The sequence below is a fragment of the Falco punctatus genome (assembly GCF_963210335.1).
Source record: "Falco punctatus genome assembly, chromosome: 8".
Classification (NCBI taxonomy): Eukaryota; Metazoa; Chordata; class Aves; order Falconiformes; family Falconidae; genus Falco; species Falco punctatus.
This window is the reverse complement of record NC_137588.1, coordinates 44,859,642-44,881,060: the sequence shown is the minus strand read 5'-3', so window position 1 is coordinate 44,881,060 and position 21,419 is coordinate 44,859,642. Positions and strand designations below refer to the sequence as shown.

The window sequence follows — 21,419 nt, the reverse complement described above, 5'->3', positions numbered from 1 at the left end:
TTCCTTCACTTTCTCTACATTTTTCCTTCCATCCTGCTCTTCTTCCACCTTCTCGTCCCTGTCCTCTCTTTGTCTCTTCCTTGGCTCCTTCACCAACATCTTTTCTAGATGACTACATCACCCTCACCCCATGCAGCACGGACATGCCCTCTCAGGCATGAGCTCCCATTCCTCTTCCTCACCACCTTTCATCAAGCCTTGCACAGCGCCTTGGAGCACCCAGGATGCCGAGCTCCTCATTCGGCATGCAGAGATAAGGGCGGTGATGCTGGTCATCTCCCATATCATCTCTTCCTTATTTCCATTCTTTCTCTCTTACATGCTTGCTTCTTCCTTGCATACAGTCCTCTCAAGGATCCAGCGAACAACACAGCAAGGCCATCACATGGCAAAGAACAGCTCTGCCACATCAGAACAGAATCCACCGCCATCAGAGACAAAAGCCCAAGGTCTAGGTCCTCAGACCTCCATGAAACAGGCTCCAAAGAGTTCAGGAAATCCAGGGCAGTCTTCCCTTCGGGAAATCCAGCCCAGCAACCAATCCTCCAAGAAAGCTGAAAAGGCATGGCACAACCACAGCTCCCAAGCACTCTCCCTGCACCTCGATGAAGAGCTGTTTTTTCCAGCTGCTCACCACGTGTCAAGCCCTTGCCTCTTCTTGCAGGCAGGCACGCACTGCCAGAACAACACTCCAAGAACCTTGGTACCCATGAACTCCATCATTAATGTGAGCCATGCGTCACTCAGCCAAACAAACGCCACAAAGGGAAGACCACAGAGGTTTGGATATGAAATCCCCTCTATGCTAAACACATCCACTCCCAGAAACGCACTGGGGTCCTCCCCATCTGTCCTTCTGCCATCAGCTCATGCTGTTCCTGCAAGCAGCAGAAGCAGGAACAAAAGCAGGTGGCGGTGCTTTGCTGTCCAAACCTATAGGCATTACGATCCAAGACACATTTGGTTGACCCAACATGAAGGTACCACGGCTGAATGGGAACAAAAGTACAAGATCTCAAACACAGCCTCTTTAGGTACAAGAAACTCACCTGTAGAATTCGTGGTTGCTTCTTCTGGAAAAGAAACACTTTCAGGACAGGCCAGCTGGCTCTGAGAGACATTTTACCTTACAGTTAACAGTGATTTCTGTCAAGAAAGAAACTACTATGGTTCTCCAAAAGCTTTGAAACCACTGAACAGTGCGTAGTGCTCCATTATGTACTGCTATCACAGCAGAAGCAAGAGGGAGACGTGAAAGCCAAGGACATTCTGTGAATGTCAACCTCAGCTCCAGAGAGTGGGAAAAGCAACATCTTACACTGATGGCCAACCACCCAAATATCTGCAACCTGACTGACAGCTGCAGAACTCAGCAGGCTGCATCTCACCAACCATTACCAACACACTGCCAATGAGAGAGAAGAAAAACACAAAAGGGTGGGAGGTTTTGGTAAGAGCAGAGAAGAAAACCAAAGGAACCCATTTCACCGTACTGAAACCCAAGGACTGCCAACATCTTGAACAGAGAGAGAACTTCTTCTCCTGCCTAGCAAGACTCAGAGCAGAAAGATAACATAGAGACATTCGGTGAAGGGTAGCTCCGTGACCAAAATGTGCAAAATTTTCCTTTTGAGCAGTAACATTCCATGTCAAAAGAAAGGAACTAAAGGCATGTCTATCATGTGACTTAACAATCAGTAATACCACAAAGATCACCAGTGCCTTACCATATGTGGAACTTCTGGAGGTCCCGAGAAGGTTGTGGGAAAGTAGCAGTGTGTGCTAGGAGTCTTCTCAAGGATTTCTACTGCAATATACTCTGTCCCGTGCCATGGCAAATGTCATGTCCAGGGCTGAGCAGACATTCTCCAGTCCTTCCACAATGACACAGGCCGTGTTCAACAGCATCTCCAATCCCCCCAGGCAACCCTCTTCCCCGCTCAACGTCACCCTCACCCTTAACACACGACCAGGCCCACCTCAGTACCACTAGCAGGATCACAACTACAAGACCCAGATACTGCTCTAACCCAACAACACGCCCCAGCTCTAAACCCCACTCTGAGCACAACCCAGGCCTTTGCACATCCTCACCTTCCCTCACAACTGGCAGAAAGAAACTATGGAGCCATGCAAAGCCACACAGTGCCTGGCAGACTTTTCCCAGACACATGAACTGCACCCGGAAGCCTATTGCCCCTTCTCAGCAATCTCCAATGGAAAAACCACAGAGCTGCACGTTTTTAGAGTGTCTGCGATTACAGCTGGGACACCTCAGATCCCACTCTGCAGGGATTTTATTCCTTGAGAGAACCACACCAAAGGCTGAAACGCAAGCACACCCAAAATAGCAGTTGGGTGGGAGAATTTCCACGACACAAGACCAGAGCTGTGCTGCTGTACAGGGTTTCGTGTCTATGTGCACGTATCAGAATGAGTCAACACTGGCAAGAGGACACACCATCTCTGCTGAGACCAGACGAGCAGGGAAAGTTGAGCACCCAAAGGTCACACACACCTCCTTACCTCCCTGTTAAAATCCTGCCTGAGGAGGATCGAGGAACCAACACAGCAACATCAATGGCTGTGGAAACTCCTGTAGATGCCCACTATTACACAAGGACAGCAGACGGAATCTGCCTGGATGCTTTGTGCCTTTTGAGCAATTTTATATAGAAATGGAGTTCTTAAGGATTCTGTGATCAGAGCTCTGACACCTCTGATCCCACTCCACACAGATCTTATTCTTGGACAGAACCACACCAGATGCTGAAACGCAAGCAATCTCACCATGTCAACCGGGTGGGGGAATTTGTGCCACCTAAAACCAGAGCTGGGCTAATCTGCAGGCTTTTCTCTGAACATGCACACATCAGAATGAACTGTGTGTGCAGTGGCACATCGAAAACACACGTTCCTACCAAAGCCAACTGTGCAACTGCACAAGCAGGGAAAGTCAAGACCACAAAGGTTACATCCACCTCATCATGTGCCCTTACAAATCCTGACTGAGGATGACCGCAAAACCATCCTGGCAGCATCAGCGGCTGTGGAAGCTACTATAGATGCCAAACAGCACACAAGGACAGCAGGTTGAAGCACTAACCTCCCACAACACCCTTCCCAAGACAGCAGTGAAAATGTTAATCAGACAACATTCAGCAGTCTGCATTTCACCATCTCTTACCAACACTTTGCCTATGTCAGGCAGGCAGCAGCACCAGGGACACTATGGTGTGGCATCTTCAGAACCTCAGACAACTCTATTGGGTCTGTCTGAGCCTCACAGCAGCCCTTATAATGCTGTGCTTCTGTTGGTAGATAGAAAGGCAGTGGTAAAACACCACTGTTTTGACTACTGCTGAGCAGTGCTTGCACAGCACCAAAGCTGTCTCTCCAGCCTTTCCCCACACTCTCACCAGAAGGCTACAGGTGGGCTAGATATCAGGAGGGGACATATCCAGGGCACGTGACCCAATGTGACCAATGGCATGTTCCATATCATATGATGCTTGCTCAGATATAAAAGCTAACAGAAAGGAGGACGACGGTGGGGTATTAGTTAGTTATGATATTTCTCTTACAGAGCAACCACTACTCCGAATGAGGGCCTGCTTCCTGGGAAGTGGCTGAACGTCCCCTGCTGACTGGAGGTAGAAAATAACTCCTTTTGCTTTCCTTTGATTCCACATGTGCGACTTTTGATATTGACAAGGACAGGCCCTACTCAGTGCCACTGCAACATTCATTTCTGGGACATGAAAGAGTTTCCTTTCCCACCTCAAGGCTCAAACTCACTTTTGCTTACCCTTCCCATCAACGACAGCAACATTAAGAACATATGAAGGCATCACACACACACAGTGTCAGGCAGATACTTTACTGCTGACTCCTTATCTTGGACCACAAGTGGGGTTTTTTCAGCTTATTTTCTCCCTGTGTTTGACTGTAGATAGGAATGACACAGTAGTTCGATGATGCACCTGGCATCCAGCCAAGGACAACACACCACAAGGACATCTCAGTAACACACACTGTCTCAAGATCCAGATGGCCTCCATCTCCAGGCTCTTGGAGCCTGGGAAACAATCATTAAAAAAATCCTTTATGGCCATTCCCCCCCGTGCTTTCCTCTAGGCATCCTACATTCCCCACTCTGGGAAATGCATAAAGAACACAGAAAGGCATCACACACACAATATCGGGCAGATGCTCTACTGCGGACTCTTCGTGCTCGGCAATGCCTCAGCCAGCTCAGATGGAAATGGGGCAGCCCTGGGAGCAATACTCTTCCTAAAGGTCATGTCGCAACAGCTCTAAACAGCAATGGCGTTCATTCCAGCCTCTGACAGAAAAACCCAAACGCTGATGAGCAAACCTCAGCTGTGGAAAAGAACTGCTGCAGGGTGCGGCCAGATCTTCATTCCTCCCGTACCCCAAGAGTCAAGGGGCTCCGGCAAGGACACAAAGGCAGGTGCAACGGTCCCGTCAGGAGCCTCCAGCACCTGCCCAGCGACCACCACCCTCGGGCATCGGGGGCTGAGCACGGCCACCGCCACCGCCGGCCAGGGGGGCGGGCGAAAAGGGCGACAGAGGGGCAGGGGCGTCGCGGGAAGGGGCGGGGAAGGGGGGGGCACTGACCGTGTCCAGCAGAGCGGGCGGCTCCGGCTGCGTCTCCTTCGCCGCGGGGCCGGGCGGCGGCGGGAAGTTGGGGCTGAAAACCATCAGGTCGCTCTTGCCCGCGCCGTCCGTCACGCACAGGCTCCGGCTCTGGCGCTGCGAGTACGACCAGCTCCCCACCTCGCTGGCGCACACCAGCGTCGCCGGCCCGGGACCCGACAGCACGGCCGCCCGCGGCGCCCACCGCGACGCCCCGTACAGCACCACGGCCAGCAGGAACAGGCTCGACACCGCGCAGATGGCCACCACCAGCCACACGTTCGTCGCCGCCGACGCCGACGCGTCGCCCTCCGCCGCACGCAGCCCCGGCCCCGAAGACGACGAGCCCGCGGCCGCCAGAGCCGCCTCGGCGCCCTCCACCAGCGACACGCTCAGCGTGGCCGTGACCGAGCGCGCCGGCTCCCCGTGGTCCCGCACCACGATGACCAGCCGCTGCCGCGGGCCGTCCGCCTCCTCCAGCGCCCGCGCCGTGCTCACCTCGCCGCTGTACAGCCCCACGCGGAACGGGCCCTTCCCCCGCGGCTCCCACAGCTCGTACCGCAGCCACGCGTTGTAGCCCGAGTCCGCGTCCACCGCGCGGATCTTCGCCACCACCTGCCCCGCCGGCGCCCCCCACGCCGCCCACGCCCACAGCGCCCCCGAGCCCGGCCCCGACGCCGCCTCGCCCGCGGCCCCGGGGCCCGGCCCGCCGCCGGCAGGAGGCAGCAGCGCCGGCGCGTTGTCGTTCTCGTCCACCACGAAGAGCTGCACCGTCGCGTTGCCGCACAGCGGCGGCTCCCCCGCGTCCACCGCCCGCACCTCGAACTGCAGCACCTGCAGCTCCTCGTAGTCCAGCGGCTGCAGCGCCCACAGCCGACCGCTCTCCGCGTCCACCGACACGTAGCTCGACGCCGACCGCCACGCCCCGCCCGACACCGCGCCGCCGCCGCCCTCCGCCACCGAGTAGCTCACGCGCCCGTTGCCCGCCTCGTCCGGGTCCCGCGCCCACAGCCGCGCCAGCTCCGCGCCCGCCGCGTTGTTCTCCCGCGCCAGCACCGTGTACACGGCCTGCGCGAACGCCGGCGCGTTGTCGTTCACGTCCAACACCGGCACGCGCACCCCGCGGCTGGCGCGCAGCGACGGCGCCCCGCCGTCCTCCGCCCGCACCTCCACCTCGTACTCCGACACCCGCTCGCGGTCCAGCGCCTCCCGCAGCACCAGCGAGTACGAGCCCGCGAACGTCGCCACCAGCCCGAACGGCGACGCCGGCCACACCGCGCACCGCACGCGACCGTTCGCCCCCGAGTCCCGGTCCGACACGCTCAGCAGCGCCACCACCGTCCCCACCGCCGCGTCCTCCGGCACCGGCACCGACAGCGACGTCACCCACACCTCCGGCGCGTTGTCGTTCACGTCCAGAACCTCCAGCTCCACGCTGCAGTGACCCGACAGCGGCGGCCAGCCTTTGTCTCTCGCTTCAATACGGAAATCAAATACACTGACGTCTTCAAAGTCCAGGGCGCCCGTCAGACGGATCTCCCCTGTGGTCGGATTCACGGTAATCACATCTCTTCCACTCGGGGGAATGAAATTCGTCGCAGTATATGTCACCTCACTGTTAACTCCCTCGTCCGGATCCGTGGCGTTCACCCGCGCCACAAGCGTCCCCTCGGTAGCGCTCTCCGGTAGCTGCACTTTATACACCGACTGGTTGAACTGGGGCGCGTTGTCGTTGGTGTCCAGCACGGAGATAACCAGCTCCACAGTCCCCGTCAGCGGCGGCCGGCCCCCGTCACTCGCCGTCAGCACCAGACGGTGCACTGCCACCGACTCGCGGTCCAGCGGTTTCGTTAAAAGCAGATCGGGTACCACATTTCGATCATTCGATTTTTGTAAATCCAGGGCGAAGTGCTCGTTGGGGCTGAGCGCATAGGAGAGCTGCGCGTTGGCTCCGATATCTGCATCCGACGCGCCCTCCAGCGGGAACCGGGAACCGGCAGGGGAGTTCTCCGATATACTGAGGTTTTTGCGGGCGGCGGGGAAGAGCGGGGCGTTGTCGTTGATGTCGGTGACCTCCAGCTCCACGTGGAAGACGCGCAGCGGCCGCTCCACCAACACCTCCAGGCGCAGGGCGCACGGCGCGCTCTTCCCGCACAGCTCCTCCCGGTCCAGCCGCGAGCTCACCACCAGCGCCCCGCTCGCCCCGCTCACCTCCACGCTCGCCCGCCGGCCCTGCGCCACCAGCCGCAGACGCCGCGCCTCCGCCTCGCCCGCCTCCAGGCCCAGGTCCTGCGCCAGGCGGCCCACCACCGTCCCGGCCTTGGCTTCCTCCGGCACCGAGTAGCGCACCTGCCCGCCGCCCAGCGCCCAGGCCACCTGCAGCACCAGCACCCGCACCGCGGGCGCCCACCACACGCCCATCGCACCCGCCGCCCTTCCCGCACGGGCCCCGCACGGCTCCCCGCCGCCGCCCGGACGCGCCGGCTCTGCTGACCGCCCCGCGCCGCGCCGCCCCCCCCGCGCTCACAGCCGGGCTCTCCGCCGCACCGGGGCGGAGCCGACGCGCCGCTCCGCCGCCGTTCCTGAGCCTGCAGCGACACCGTGTGCTGCTCCGCCGCCTCGCACGCTCCCCGACAGCGACCGCGGACCCGCGCCGGCCACCTCCCCGCTCGCTCGGCTGCTCCTCCCGCCTCTTCCTCTTGCTGTCCGTCTCCTCACTGCCTGCCTTTGGCTTGCATGCCTGCCTTCCTCCCCTTCCTCCTCTTTCTGACGTTTCATTTCCTACGTTCCCCTTCTTTCTTCCCACAATTCCTTTTCTTCCCTTCTCTTGCCTCGTTCCTTTCTTCTCTTTCTGCTCTTTTCTCCTTCCGCCTGTTCCGCCTCCTCCTTCTCTCCCTTATCCTTTTCGTTCTTGCCTTCCGTGACCTTTTCTTTACGCCCCTTTCCCTTCTTTTTCCACCATGCCCCCTCCTTTACCCCACCCTGGCACATCGCCGGTCCCCTCACCGCCGCGGCGGTGGCCCTCAATGCCGGGGCCATCAGCGCTAATTGGGGACCATCAGCGCTAATTAGCAGTCACCGGTGCCGGAGAGAGGGACAGTAACCAAGGCGGAGGCTGTTAGGGACTAACTCCGTCGGAGTCTACAGGGAAGGTCGGTGCGTGCTAGTCATCTACTTTATTGGTTCTTACTTTCTTTCTCCTCCTTGCCATCTTCCTTCCTCAATTACTGCCTTGTTCCATTTCTTCCTAGCATCTTCCTTTATTTCTTTCTGGTTTCCACTTCTCACTCCTTCTTCCTTTCCTCCTTTCTCTGTTTAACAGATTTCTGGGCACAGCAATAGCCTTGGTGACATGTTAATAAACTCGCTAATCCTTTCCTCCTTACTCCCGCTCTTCTTTCCTTTGCATGCTTGGCTATTGCTTGCTCTTCTTGCTTGGCACTGTTCCTTCCTTCCTTCCACTCTTTTCTACTTGTCTTCTTTTTGTTGTCCTGACCCTCCCTCCCTTCTCTTCTCCTTCTCTCTTTGACTCTGCTTTGCCTCCTTAACCATCAAGTTTCCTGTATGATTACACCACCCTCCACATCGAGCACGGACTTGACCTTTGGCATGAGCTCTCACTCCTCTTCCCTGACGACTTCCACCTCTCCAGACCAGAACAACCTTCCTGCTTTCTTCCAGTCTCCTGAAGACAGACTGCTCCTGCACCTCCCCTTCTGGAAGAAGGCCACACTCCACAGCCCCTGTCCTCTCATGGAAGAGAATCCACCACCATCTGAAGCACAAGCTCAACGCCCAGGTAATTCAACATCTCTGCAGAAAGGCTCCAGTGAGCCCAAACAACCCGGGGGACACTCTCCCTCGGCAACTCAAACCCATCAGAGCCCAGTATACTAATTCTCCAAGAAAGCTGAAAAAGCATGGGGCAAACACGGCTCCCAAGCATTCTTCATACACCTTGATGAAGAGCTGTTCTTCTGGCCTCTTTTTCCACATCCACGCTGAAAGTCAAGCTCTTGCTTCTCCTTTCAGGCAGGCATGCTCTGCCAGCACAACACAGCAAGAACCTCGGCACCCAGGGGCATTAGTCCCCAAGGAATCCCTCTCACTCATATAGCACGACCCACCTGTCAAAAGCCACAAAGTTAAAACCATGGCATTTTCATTAGAACATCCCTTCGATGCCCAACACATCCACTCCGAGAAACGCTTTATGGTCGCTCCTCCATCTGTACTCTCTGTCACTTGCTCACACTGTGCCCAGAACCAGCAAGAAAGGAATGACAGTAGGTGGTGCTGCTTTGCTGCTCCAATCAAAGCAATCACCGAGTCCAGCTCCCAATCCAGGCAACATTCAGTCCATCCAACATGAAGATACCATGCCTATACAGGAACAGAAGTACAGCTGTCTCTCAAACTCACGAGTGACTTACCTGTAGCATCACTGGTTGCTTCTTCAGAAAAGAAACATGTTTAGGGGAGAGGAACTGGTTCTAAGGGGTACTTTGGCTTAACATCATGAGAGATTTCTCTGGAAGGTGGATGGGACATAACGAGCCACATTCTGCAAAAGCCTTGAAATCACTGGGCAGTGCACAGTGCTCCCTTATGCACTGTGATCACAGGGGAAGTAGGAGGGACACCAGAAAGCTACAGACATTCTCCTAGCATCAAGCTCAGCTCAGGGGATTGAAAAAGCCGTTCTTGGCACTGATGGAAAATTACCCAAGTATCTGCCACCATCTGACAGCTGCTAGAATTCAGCATTTCATCTCCACTGTTACCAATACGCTGCCAATGTGAGAGACAGAAAAACAAAAGGGTGAAAGTTCCTGATAACAGCAGAGAAGAGAACCAAAGAATCCCATTCCACTGTATTGATACACAAGAGGAGAACAACAGGGCACAAGGATATGCAGAACACCTGGGGGCCCTGAGAAGCTCCCAGGCAATTAGCACTGACTGCAAAACATCTTATTGATGTTTTCTACTGTCATCTTCTGTCTCAGGCCCTGGGAAATGGGTTCTTCACCTAAGCAAACATTCTCAATACTTTCCCCAATGGCACAGTTTATGGTCCTCCCAGCGACTCCATTTCCCTCAAGCAAAACTCTTCCCTGTCTAAGGTCACCCTCATACTGATGCATGCCCAGCCCCTACCTGGTGCCACTCACAGAATCACTGCCACAATACCACACACCCTCCTATATGCATGACGCAGGCCTTAGCACATCCTCACCTTCCCTCACGACTGCCACAAAGAACCAAGTGATGCAAAGCCCCTCACTGCTGGCAGACTCTTCCCAGCTGCGTAAGCTTCATCCTGAATGCTCAGTGCCTTTTCAGCAATCTCACATGGAGACAGCACAGAGCAGGACATAAGAACTGAGTCTTACGGATTCTGTCATTAGAGTTGTGACAGCTCTCATCCCAGTCTGCATGGACTTCATTCTTTGAAAGAACAACACACAACGCTGTAGTGCAAGTGCGCTCACAATGTGAACTTGGGGAAGAGTTTGTACTACAGAAAACCAGAGCTGGGCTGCTCTGCAGGGTTTAGCGTGCATGTCCCAGACATCAGAATGAGCCGTGCGTGACAACAGGACACACCATCTCTACCGAGGTCAGGTGTGTGAGTGCACAAGTAGGCAAAGTCAAGAGCACAAAGATTACACCCACATCCTCACATGCCCTTTACAAATCCTGCACGAGGAGGGCGAAGGAACCATTACAGCAACATCAAAGCCTGTGGAAGGTCCTGTAGATGCCCACCATTACACAATGACAGCAGATTGAAGAGTTACCCTCTCAAAATACATTCCCCAAAACTGCAATCAAGAAGCTCAGCAGAAAATATTCAGCAGCCTGCATGTCACCCCCTCTTTAACAACACATTGCCTACCTCAGGCGGGCAGCAGCACAAGGGACTGTGTCTGCTGGGAGATACTCATCAACTCAAAGGACCCTGTGGACACTTCAATACCACACACTACCTCATGATCAGTAAGGCCTCCAACTCCAGACCTTTACAGCCTGGGAAAGGATCCCGGCCCAGAACACTCTGCTCACTTTCTACCCCTCTAGGCATCCTCCATTCCCCACTCTGGGGCACGTGTTCCCAAGACAAGCACTTCACATCCCACTCTCTCTTACAACGTGGCCCACGGTCTTCCCAAGGATTTCCAATTCAGGCAAGTCTTCCCACTGCTCAAGATTACCCTACACATCAGGACATGGCCAGGCCCTACTCAACGCCACTGCCACATTCACCTCCACCACATGCCACACGCTCCTGTGGCTTCACCAATCACAGAAAGAGGCATTATGTACCTGGGAGCAATACTAGTTATAGAGGTGATCTAAGAAGAACTCTAAAGGCCAAGGGCATTGATTTTGTGCTGTGAAAGAGCAACCCAAATGCTGATGAACACATCAGTGTCACCAATGAGATCTACTGCACTGGAAAAATTTGTGTTGGGTATGGATTGGCTTGTTTTTTGTTTTTCTCTAAAAAAGAGGATTTCCAGGGGTTTTGTAAGGATATGGCTGCTGGTGGAAACATTAAAGTAAGATCAAAGCAGGCCAGTGTATGGTCACACTACCTGCCTGGCCGAGAACACAAGCCCACAATCCAGTTCAGAAGGGCAGGAAAAGAAAAAGGAAACACCTTCCTTCATCACATTCCTCTTCCTAAACACTTTATACTACCAGGCAGAGTAACAACATACTTGGATAAAGAACATCGTAAAAGTCCCCAATACCTTCCCTATTTTCGCAGTGATGTGGGTGGGCCAACCAAAAGAGACAACATTGACGTCCCAGTTGTCATCTTGCATCACAGCTCTTGCAGAAGAGAATCAAAGAAGAGGACAGAGTTTTTGATAAGAAACCACACATGACACCAGCATGATCAGCAGTCAGCAATGCTAATAGGGCAGTAAATAGTGACTAGGGGACCACTGCAAGACATGGCCCATGGTATTCCCAAGGATTTCCAATTCCCTCAGTCATGTCTTCCCATTTCTCAAGGTCAGCCTTCACAGCAAGGGATGACCAGGCCCTACACTGGACCACTGCCACATTCCCCTCTGCAACATGCCACTGTTTCTTTTTACCACTCCAGGGCTCATACCAGATATTGTAGACCTTTCCCAGCAATGGGAGCAACATAAAACCCCCATACAGATATTATCAGAGACACCAAGTCCAGCAGTCTCTGCCCTACCAAAGGTGATGTTGGAACCACTCTAAATGGCAACGGTAAGACTTCATAACACTGATACAACCAACCACATGCTGACAAGCACTCCCCTGTAACGGATCACATTGCTTCCATAGGAGAATTCCAGTTTGGGTGTTTGTTATTAGAGGTTCTGTTTCTTTCTCTGCTGGCTGTGGGGTCTTGTTGAAAAGAAGGTTTCCAGGGCTTCTGTATACATGTGGCTGCTGATGTAAAAATGTAAAGAACACCATTAACAAGCCAGTGTATGTCATTCCACTTCATCAGCCAGGAATGCACATCCACAACCATTCGTATCAATGAAAGCACCATAAAACCCATACACATGGTATCATATACCCGGGGTTCAGGCGACTCTCTATAAGTGACCCTTCATGTCTGGCAATGCTTCACCCATCTCAGATGCATCACACACCTGGGAGATACCAACTGGCATCACCTCTCCTGCAAAGGAGAGACAAAGAAGAAAAGGGCAAAGTTTTCCAAAACAAACCACAACTGCTATCAGCATCAGCAGCAGTCAACAAAGGCCATAATCATCAAACACCTTTTGACTAGATAACCATGTTTATCTTTCTTACTTTCCTTTGTAAGTCCCAGTTGCTCTCTTACCTCCTGTCAGATCAGACATTCTCCATCCTCCTCACATACATCTCTCTTCAGACATTCTCTATCCTCCTCTCATACGTCTCTCTCATCTCCCGTGAGGACTGATCAGACATTCTCCATCCTCTTCTCCCACAAGAGGTAACCAAAGAGAGGTTCGGAGAAGGCTGGCCAAATCTGATCAAATTTGAAAAAGCTTCTGCTTGACCAACACCGTTCCCCATTAAAAGCAAGTGACCAAAGCTGCATATGGCAGATGACTTCTCACCTGTCAGGAACAGCATGGAGAACATCAAATTTCCAGTTCCCTCAGGCAAGTCTTCCCACTGCTCAAGATCACCCTTCGCATCAGGAGACGCCCAGGCCCCACTCAGCACCACTGCCACAGTCACGGCCACAAACATGCCAGTTTCCTTTCAGCCCAGCTTTGCAGACCCTTTTTGTAAGTGAGAGTACCATGGAAAAGCATACAGACAGTGTCATATGCACCGTGTCCAGCACACTCTCTGCAGCTTGCCCTTCGTGTTTCGCAATGCTTTAGCAGTCTCAGATGGAAATCTTACACACCTCCAAGCAATACTATTTCCAAAGATGATCATAGAATCATTTGTGTTGCAAAAGACCCTAGACACCACCGAGTCAAATCATTAACCTAACACTGCCAAGTCCAGCACTAAACCATGTCTCTAAGCACCACATCTTTTAGATACTTCCAGGGACAGTGACACAACCACTCCCCTGGGCAGCCTGTTCCAATGCTTGACCAACTCTTAGGAGAAGAACTGTTTCCTAATATGCAATCTAAACCTCCTCTGGCACCACTTAAGGCCATTTACTCTCATCCTATCACTTGCTGCTTGAGAAAAAGAGACCCACACTCAGCTTGCTACAACCTCCTCTCAGGTAGTTGTAGAGGTCTCCCAAGCCACCTTTTCTCCAAACCAAACAATGCCAGTTCCCTCAACCGCTCCTCATAAGACTTGGGCTTGACCCTTCCCCAGCTTCATTGCTCTTCTTCGGACTCACTCTGGCACCTCAATGTCATTCTCACAGTGAGGGGCCCAAAACTGAACACCGTTATTCAAGCTGCAGCCTCATCAGTGCCGAGTACAGGGGCGCAATCATTTCCCTTGTCCTGATGGCCACACTATTTCTGATACAAGCCAGGATGCTAGGGCCCTTATGGGCCACCTGGGCACACTGCCAGTTCATATACAGCCGGCCGTCAAACAACGCTCCCAGGTTTTTTTCCTCTGGGCTGCTTTGCAGCCACTCTTCCCACAGCCTGCAGTGTTGCGAGGGTTGTTGTGACCCAAGTGCAGGACTTGGTACAGAGCCTTGTTGAACCCCATACACCGGGCCTCAGCCCACTGGCCCAACCTGTCTGGATCCCTCTGCAGAGCCTTCCTACCCTCAACCAGATACACACTTTTGCCCAGCTTGCTGTCATTTGCAAACTTAACCTGATCCTGTCACACAGACCACTGATAAAGAGGTTAAACAGAACTGCCCCCCTCCCAGTACTGAACCCTGGGGAACACCACTTGTGACAAGCCCCCAACTCGTTTTAAATCCATTCAACACCCCTCTTTGGGCTTGGCCAGACAGACAGCCTTTTACCCAGCAAAGAGTACACCCACCCAAGCCACGAGCAGCCAGTTTCTCCAGGAGAATGCTGTGGGAAACAAGATCAAAGGCTTTACTAAAGCCCAGGTAGACAACACCCACAGCCTTTGCCTCACCCACTAGGCAGGACATGTTGTCAGAGAAGGAGATCAGGTCAGTCAAGCGGGACCTGCCTTTCATAAACCCTTGATATCGGGACAGCTCTAATGGCAGTGGGTATTGACTTCATGCAGTAAGAGAGCAACCAAAATGCTGAACAAGCACAGCACTGTGATGGATGTTCTCGAAGGGAGTAGGACAGTCTGGGGATGTTTATTTTTTTGGTTGAAAACTAGGTTTACATGGGTTCTTTAAGGTTGCCACTGCTGATCAAACGTTGAAAGAACATCATAACGGGCCACAGTATGGCACGACATTTCACCGGCCAGCAATGCAGTCCACAACCTGGCAGAAAGGGGCAGCAGGAAAAGAAAATGCCCGTTTCTAACACCTGTCTTGGGTCACACGCCTCTGCCTGAACACTTTGCACCACAAACTACAGTAACAACATATTTGGAAGAAAACCATAGCAAAAGCCTGTATTTCCTTTCTGACTTTTAAAATTACCCTGGAGAGCCAAACAAAATCAAGAAATTACACCACCGGGAGAGAAAACCTGGAAGGCCCAGCTGTCACCCTGCATCATGTCTCTTGCAACGCAGAATGAAAGAGGAGGAGCACAGAGTGTTTCATAAGAAAGACAGGCCCTTCTCAGTGTCACCGCCACATGCACCTCTGTGACATGCCACTGTTTGTTTCCCACCCCAAGGTTCAGTCCAACTTTTGCTTCCCCTTCCCATCAATGACAGCACCATAAAAGGCATACAAATGTATCACATACACTGTGTCCAGCAAACTCTCTGCAGCAGGCCCTTCAGGACTGGCAATGCTTTGGCAATTTCAGATGGAAATGTTACACACCTGAGAGCAACAGTCTTTGTTGAGGTCATGTTGGGACAGTTCTAATAGCAAAGGACTTTGATTTCATGCTGAGAGAGACCAACGCACATGTTGAGGAGCTCACCAATAAAGCAAATGATATCTACTGCACAGGAGAATTTGGTTGAGGAGGTTGATGTGTGTGCCACACCACTTCTCCAGCCAGGAACACAGATCTGCAACCGTTCCCACCAATGGAAGCACCATAAAAACCATAGCAATGATATCATATACACAGTGCAAGGCACACTCGGCCACTGAGCTCTCATGTTTTGTAATACTTCAGCCTCACAGATGGAAACTTCACATACCTGGGAGATGACACCTGGCATCACCTCCCTTGCAAAGGCGAAACAAAGAGGAGGAGGACAGAGTTTTCCACAAGAAACCACAGCTGTTACCAGCATGATCAGCTGCCAACAAAAGAAATAAGGACTAAATACTGCCTGGGGAACCATCACCACCAGAGGTCAGCAAGACCTCAGGAGAGGACAAAGCCAGGGCAGCTGACCAGAAGTGATCAAAGGCATATTCCATACCATATGATGTTTGCTCAGATATAAAACCTAACAGAAAGGAGGACGATGGTGGGGCATTCGTTCCTTAAAACAATTGTCTTACAGAGCAACCACTACCCCTACTGGAGGGCCTGCTTCCTGGGAACGGCTGAACATCACTTGCTGACTGGAGATAGAGAATCACTCCTTTTGCTTTCCTTTGATTCCACAAGTGCAACTTCTGACACGGACAGAGACAGGCCCTACTCAGTGCCACTGCCACATTCACCTCTGGGACATGACACCGTTTCCTTTCCCACCTCAAGGCTCAAACCTACTTTTACTTACCCTTCCCATCAACGACAGCAACATTAAGAACATATGAAGGCATCACACACACACAGTGTCAGGCAGATACTTTACTGATGACTCCTTATCTTGGACCACAAGTGGGGTTTTTTCAGCTCATTTTCTCCCTGTGTTTGACTGTGGATAGGAATGACACAGTAGTTCGAGGAGGCACCTGGCATCCAGCCAAGGACAACACACCACAAGGACATAGTGGGCATCTCAGTAACACACACTGTCTCAAGATCCAGATGGCCTCCATCTCCAGTCCCTTGGAGCCTGGGAAACAATCATCGTTAAAAGAATCCTTTATGGCCATCCTGCCCCATGCTTTCCTCTAGGCATACTACATTCCTCTCCTCTGGCACATAGATGATCAAGACAAATACATCATCTCCCATACTTACCATATTAGGACATGGCCTATGGACTTCCCAAGGATTACTAGTTCCTGCAGGCAAGTCTTACCACAGCTTAAAGTCATCTTTCACATCACGACATGGTCCAGGCCCTACTCATGCCACTACCACATTCATCTCTGGGACATGACACAGCTTCCTTTCCCACCTCAGGGCTCAAACCTACTTTGGCTTACCCTTCCCATCAATGACAGCAACATAAAGAACACAGAAAGGCATCACACACACAATATCAGGCAGATGCTCTACTGCGGACTCTTCGTGCTCGGCAATGCCTCAGCCAGCTCAGATGGAAATGGGGCAGCCCTGGGAGCAATACTCTTCCTAAAGGTCATGTCGCAACAGCTCTAAACAGCAATGGCGTTCATTCCAGCCTCTGACAGAAAAACCCAAACGCTGATGAGCAAACCTCAGCTGTGGACAAGAACTGCTGCAGGGTGCGGCCAGTTCTTCATTCCTCCCGTACCCCAAGAGTCAAGGGGCTCCGGCAAGGACACAAAGGCAGGTGCAACGGTCCCGTCAGGAGCCTCCAGCACCTGCCCAGCGACCACCACCCTCGGGCATCGGGGGGCTGAGCACGGCCACCGCCACCGCCGGCCAGGGGGGCGGGCGAAAAGGGCGACAGAGGGGCAGGGGCGTCGCGGGAAGGGGCGGGGAAGGGGGGGGCACTGACCGTGTCCAGCAGAGCGGGCGGCTCCGGCTGCGTCTCCTTCGCCGCGGGGCCGGGCGGCGGCGGGAAGTTGGGGCTGAAAACCATCAGGTCGCTCTTGCCCGCGCCGTCCGTCACGCACAGGCTCCGGCTCTGGCGCTGCGAGTACGACCAGCTCCCCACCTCGCTGGCGCACACCAGCGTCGCCGGCCCGGGACCCGACAGCACGGCCGCCCGCGGCGCCCACCGCGACGCCCCGTACAGCACCACGGCCAGCAGGAACAGGCTCGACACCGCGCAGATGGCCACCACCAGCCACACGTTCGTCGCCGCCGACGCCGACGCGTCGCCCTCCGCCGCACGCAGCCCCGGCCCCGAAGACGACGAGCCCGCGGCCGCCAGAGCCGCCTCGGCGCCCTCCACCAGCGACACGCTCAGCGTGGCCGTGACCGAGCGCGCCGGCTCCCCGTGGTCCCGCACCACGATGACCAGCCGCTGCCGCGGGCCGTCCGCCTCCTCCAGCGCCCGCGCCGTGCTCACCTCGCCGCTGTACAGCCCCACGCGGAACGGGCCCTTCCCCCGCGGCTCCCACAGCTCGTACCGCAGCCACGCGTTGTAGCCCGAGTCCGCGTCCACCGCGCGGATCTTCGCCACCACCTGCCCCGCCGGCGCCCCCCACGCCGCCCACGCCCACAGCGCCCCCGAGCCCGGCCCCGACGCCGCCTCGCCCGCGGCCCCGGGGCCCGGCCCGCCGCCGGCAGGAGGCAGCAGCGCCGGCGCGTTGTCGTTCTCGTCCACCACGAAGAGCTGCACCGTCGCGTTGCCGCACAGCGGCGGCTCCCCCGCGTCCACCGCCCGCACCTCGAACTGCAGCACCTGCAGCTCCTCGTAGTCCAGCGGCTGCAGCGCCCACAGCCGACCGCTCTCCGCGTCCACCGACACGTAGCTCGACGCCGACCGCCACGCCCCGCCCGACACCGCGCCGCCGCCGCCCTCCGCCACCGAGTAGCTCACGCGCCCGTTGCCCGCCTCGTCCGGGTCCCGCGCCCACAGCCGCGCCAGCTCCGCGCCCGCCGCGTTGTTCTCCCGCGCCAGCACCGTGTACACGGCCTGCGCGAACGCCGGCGCGTTGTCGTTCACGTCCGACACCGGCACGCGCACCCCGCGGCTGGCGCGCAGCGGCGGCGCCCCGCCGTCCTCCGCCCGCACCTCCACCTCGTACTCCGACACCCGCTCGCGGTCCAGCGCCTCCCGCAGCACCAGCGAGTACGAGCCCGCGAACGTCGCCACCAACCCGAACGGCGACGCCGGCCACACCGCGCACCGCACGCGACCGTTCGCCCCCGAGTCCCGGTCCGACACGCTCAGCAGCGCCACCACCGTCCCCACCGCCGCGTCCTCCGGCACCGGCACCGACAGCGACGTCACCCACACCTCCGGCGCGTTGTCGTTCACGTCCAGCACCTCCAGCTCCACGCTGCAGTGACCCGACAGCGGCGGCCAGCCTTTGTCTCTCGCTTCGATCTCCAGGTCATACGACTGAACGTCCTCGAAATCCAGGGCACGAGCAGTCCGTATAACCCCCTCTTTTCTATCAATTATAAAAGTGTCCTGAATTCTGGAAGAAATCGCATCGCTAAACGAATAATATATCTCTCCATTTATCCCCTCATCCTTGTCTGTCGCCGTTAGCTTGAAAAACACAGTTCCCGGAGCAGCGCTCTCCGGCAGCTGCGCTTTATACACCGACTGGTTGAACTGGGGCGCGTTGTCGTTGGCATCCAGCACCGAAATCACCAGCTCCACCGTGCCCGTCAGCGGCGGCCGGCCCCCGTCACTCGCCGTCAGCACCAGACGGTGCACTGCCACCGACTCGCGGTCCAGCGGTTTCGTTAATACGAGGATAACAGAGATCTTCTTTTCGTCTTTGGATTTCACTTCCAGGGCGAAGTGCTCGTTGGGGCTGAGCGCATAGGAGAGCTGCGCGTTGGCTCCGATATCTGCATCCGACGCGCCCTCCAGCGGGAACCGGGACCCGGCAGGGGAGTTCTCCGACAAACTGAGGTTTTTGCGGGCGGCGGGGAAGAGCGGGGCGTTGTCGTTGATGTCGGTGACCTCCAGCTCCACGTGGAAGACGCGCAGCGGCCGCTCCACCAGCACCTCCAGGCGCAGGGCGCACGGCGCGCTCTTCCCGCACAGCTCCTCCCGGTCCAGCCGCGAGCTCACCACCAGCGCCCCGCTCGCCCCGCTCACCTCCACGCTCGCCCGCCGGCCCTGCGCCACCAGCCGCAGACGCCGCGCCTCCGCCTCGCCCGCCTCCAGGCCCAGGTCCTGCGCCAGGCGGCCCACCACCGTCCCGGCCTTGGCTTCCTCCGGCACCGAGTAGCGCACCTGCCCGCCGCCCAGCGCCCAGGCCGCCTGCAGCACCAGCACCCGCAACGCGGGCGCCCACCACACGCCCATCGCACCCGCCGCCCTTCCCGCACGGGCCCCGCACGGCTCCCCGCCGCCGCCCGGACGCGCCGGCTCTGCTGACCGCCCCGCGCCGCGCCGCCCCCCCCGCGCTCACAGCCGGGCTCTCCGCCGCACCGGGGCGGAGCCGACGCGCCGCTCCGCCGCCGTTCCTGAGCCTGCAGCGACACCGTGTGCTGCTCCGCCGCCTCGCACGCTCCCCGACAGCGACCGCGGACCCGCGCCGGCCACCTCCCCGCTCGCTCGGCTGCTCCTCCCGCCTCTTCCTCTTGCTGTCCGTCTCCTCACTGCCTGCCTTTGGCTTGCATGCCTGCCTTCCTCCCCTTCCTCCTCTTTCTGACGTTTCATTTCCTACGTTCCCCTTCTTTCTTCCCACAATTCCTTTTCTTCCCTTCTCTTGCCTCGTTCCTTTCTTCTTTTTCTGCTCTTTTCTCCTTCCGCCTGTTCCGCCTCCTCCTTCTCTCCCTTATCCTTTTCGTTCTTACCTTCCGTGTCCTTTCCTTTACGCCCCTTTCCCTTCTTTTTCCACCATGCCCCCTCCTTTACCCCACGCTGGCACATCGCCAGTCCCCTCACCGCCGCGGCGGTGGCCCTCAATGCCGGGGCCATCCGCGCTAATTGCGGACCATCAGCGCTAATTACCGGCCACAGGTGCCGGAGAGAGGGACACTAACCAAGGCGGAGGGTGTTAGGGACCGAAGCCGTGCAGCGTCTACAGGCGATGTCGTCCCGTGCTGGACATCTTCTCATCAGCCCTTCCTTTCTTCCTTGCTTTTTACTCCCATAGTTTCCTTCCTTCTCTTTCACCTTCCTTCTGCGATACTCCTGCAAGGTAACATCGGCGCGTCCTGGTCATCTGCTTTATGGTTACCTCATCACTCTCGTCTTTGTCATCTTCCTTCCTTACTCACTTCCTCTCTTCCGGTCTTTCCTTCTTTCGTTATCTCTCCCTGTATGTCCCTCCCCGCCTTTCCGTGTATAGGAATCCATAGCGATCGGGCATGCTAATAAACTCATCCATCTTATCATCCTTTATCTTCTTTCTTTCTCTCTGTTGCTTGCTTCGTTCTGGTTTCCTTTACTTTCTCTACATTTTTCCTTCCTTCCTGCTCTTCTTCCACCTTCTCGTCCCTGTCCTCTCTTTGTCTCTTCCTTGGCTCCTTCACCAACATCTTTTCTAGATGACTACATCACCCTCACCCCATGCAGCACGGACATGCCCTCAGGCATGAGTTCCCATTCCTCTTCCTCACCACCTTTCATCAAGCCTTGCACAGCGCCTTGGAGCACCCAGGATGCCGAGCTCCTCATTCGGCATGCAGAGATAAGGGCGGTGATGCTGGTCATCTCCCATACCATCTCTTCCTTCTTTCCATTCTTTTCTTCTTTCTCTCTTTACATGCTTGCTTCTTCCTTGCAGACAGTCCTTCCTCTCCCTCCTTTCTCACTTCCTCTCTCTTCATCTTTTTTCTTTTTCGTCTGCTTTTCCATCCCCTCCTGTTTCTTTTTTTTTACCTGACCTGCCCTACCCTTGCTTCCACATTGCTGCTTCCATATTTGTTTTTCTTTTCATTTTGGCTTTAATAAAATGTTTTCTACATGCCTACACCGCGCTCGATATCAAGGATGAACATGCCTTTTCAACAGAGCTCTCATGACTCTTCCCTTCCGCCTGCCAGCCATCCGGGTGGGGAACGTCATTCCTGCTTTCCTCCAGTCTACGCAAGACAGGGGCGCTTCCCCTTCACCACCTCTCATCTTCAGGAAGGAGGACACTCTCTGCAGCCCCCAGTCCTCTCAAGGAACCAGCAAACAACACAGCAAGGCCATCACATGGCAAAGAACAGCTCTGCCACATCAGAACAGAATCCACCGCCATCAGAGACAAAAGCCCAAGGTCCAGGTCCTCAGACCTCCATGAAACA

General features: G+C 55.4%; 2 protein-coding genes across 2 annotated transcripts in view; both read right to left on the bottom strand.

Moving 5' to 3' along the window:
• Positions 1-1,942: 1,942 nt before the first annotated feature.
• LOC308068601 (protocadherin alpha-13-like) lies at positions 1,943-16,936 on the bottom strand. Its single transcript, XM_080399479.1, has one exon. The coding sequence runs from the start codon at positions 7,078-7,080 to the stop codon at positions 4,489-4,491; it is 2,592 nt and encodes an 863-aa protein (XP_080255605.1). The 5' UTR covers positions 7,081-16,936; the 3' UTR covers positions 1,943-4,488.
• The window catches only part of LOC308068526 (uncharacterized protein), a gene marked incomplete at its 3' end in the record, with an annotated part of 17,234 nt that continues 12,639 nt past the window's right edge, over positions 16,825-21,419 (bottom strand). The window contains exon 2 of the mRNA XM_080399312.1: positions 16,825-19,586. Coding sequence (XP_080255438.1) covers positions 16,825-19,586 — 2,762 coding nt within the window. The remainder of the gene's footprint in view (positions 19,587-21,419) is intronic.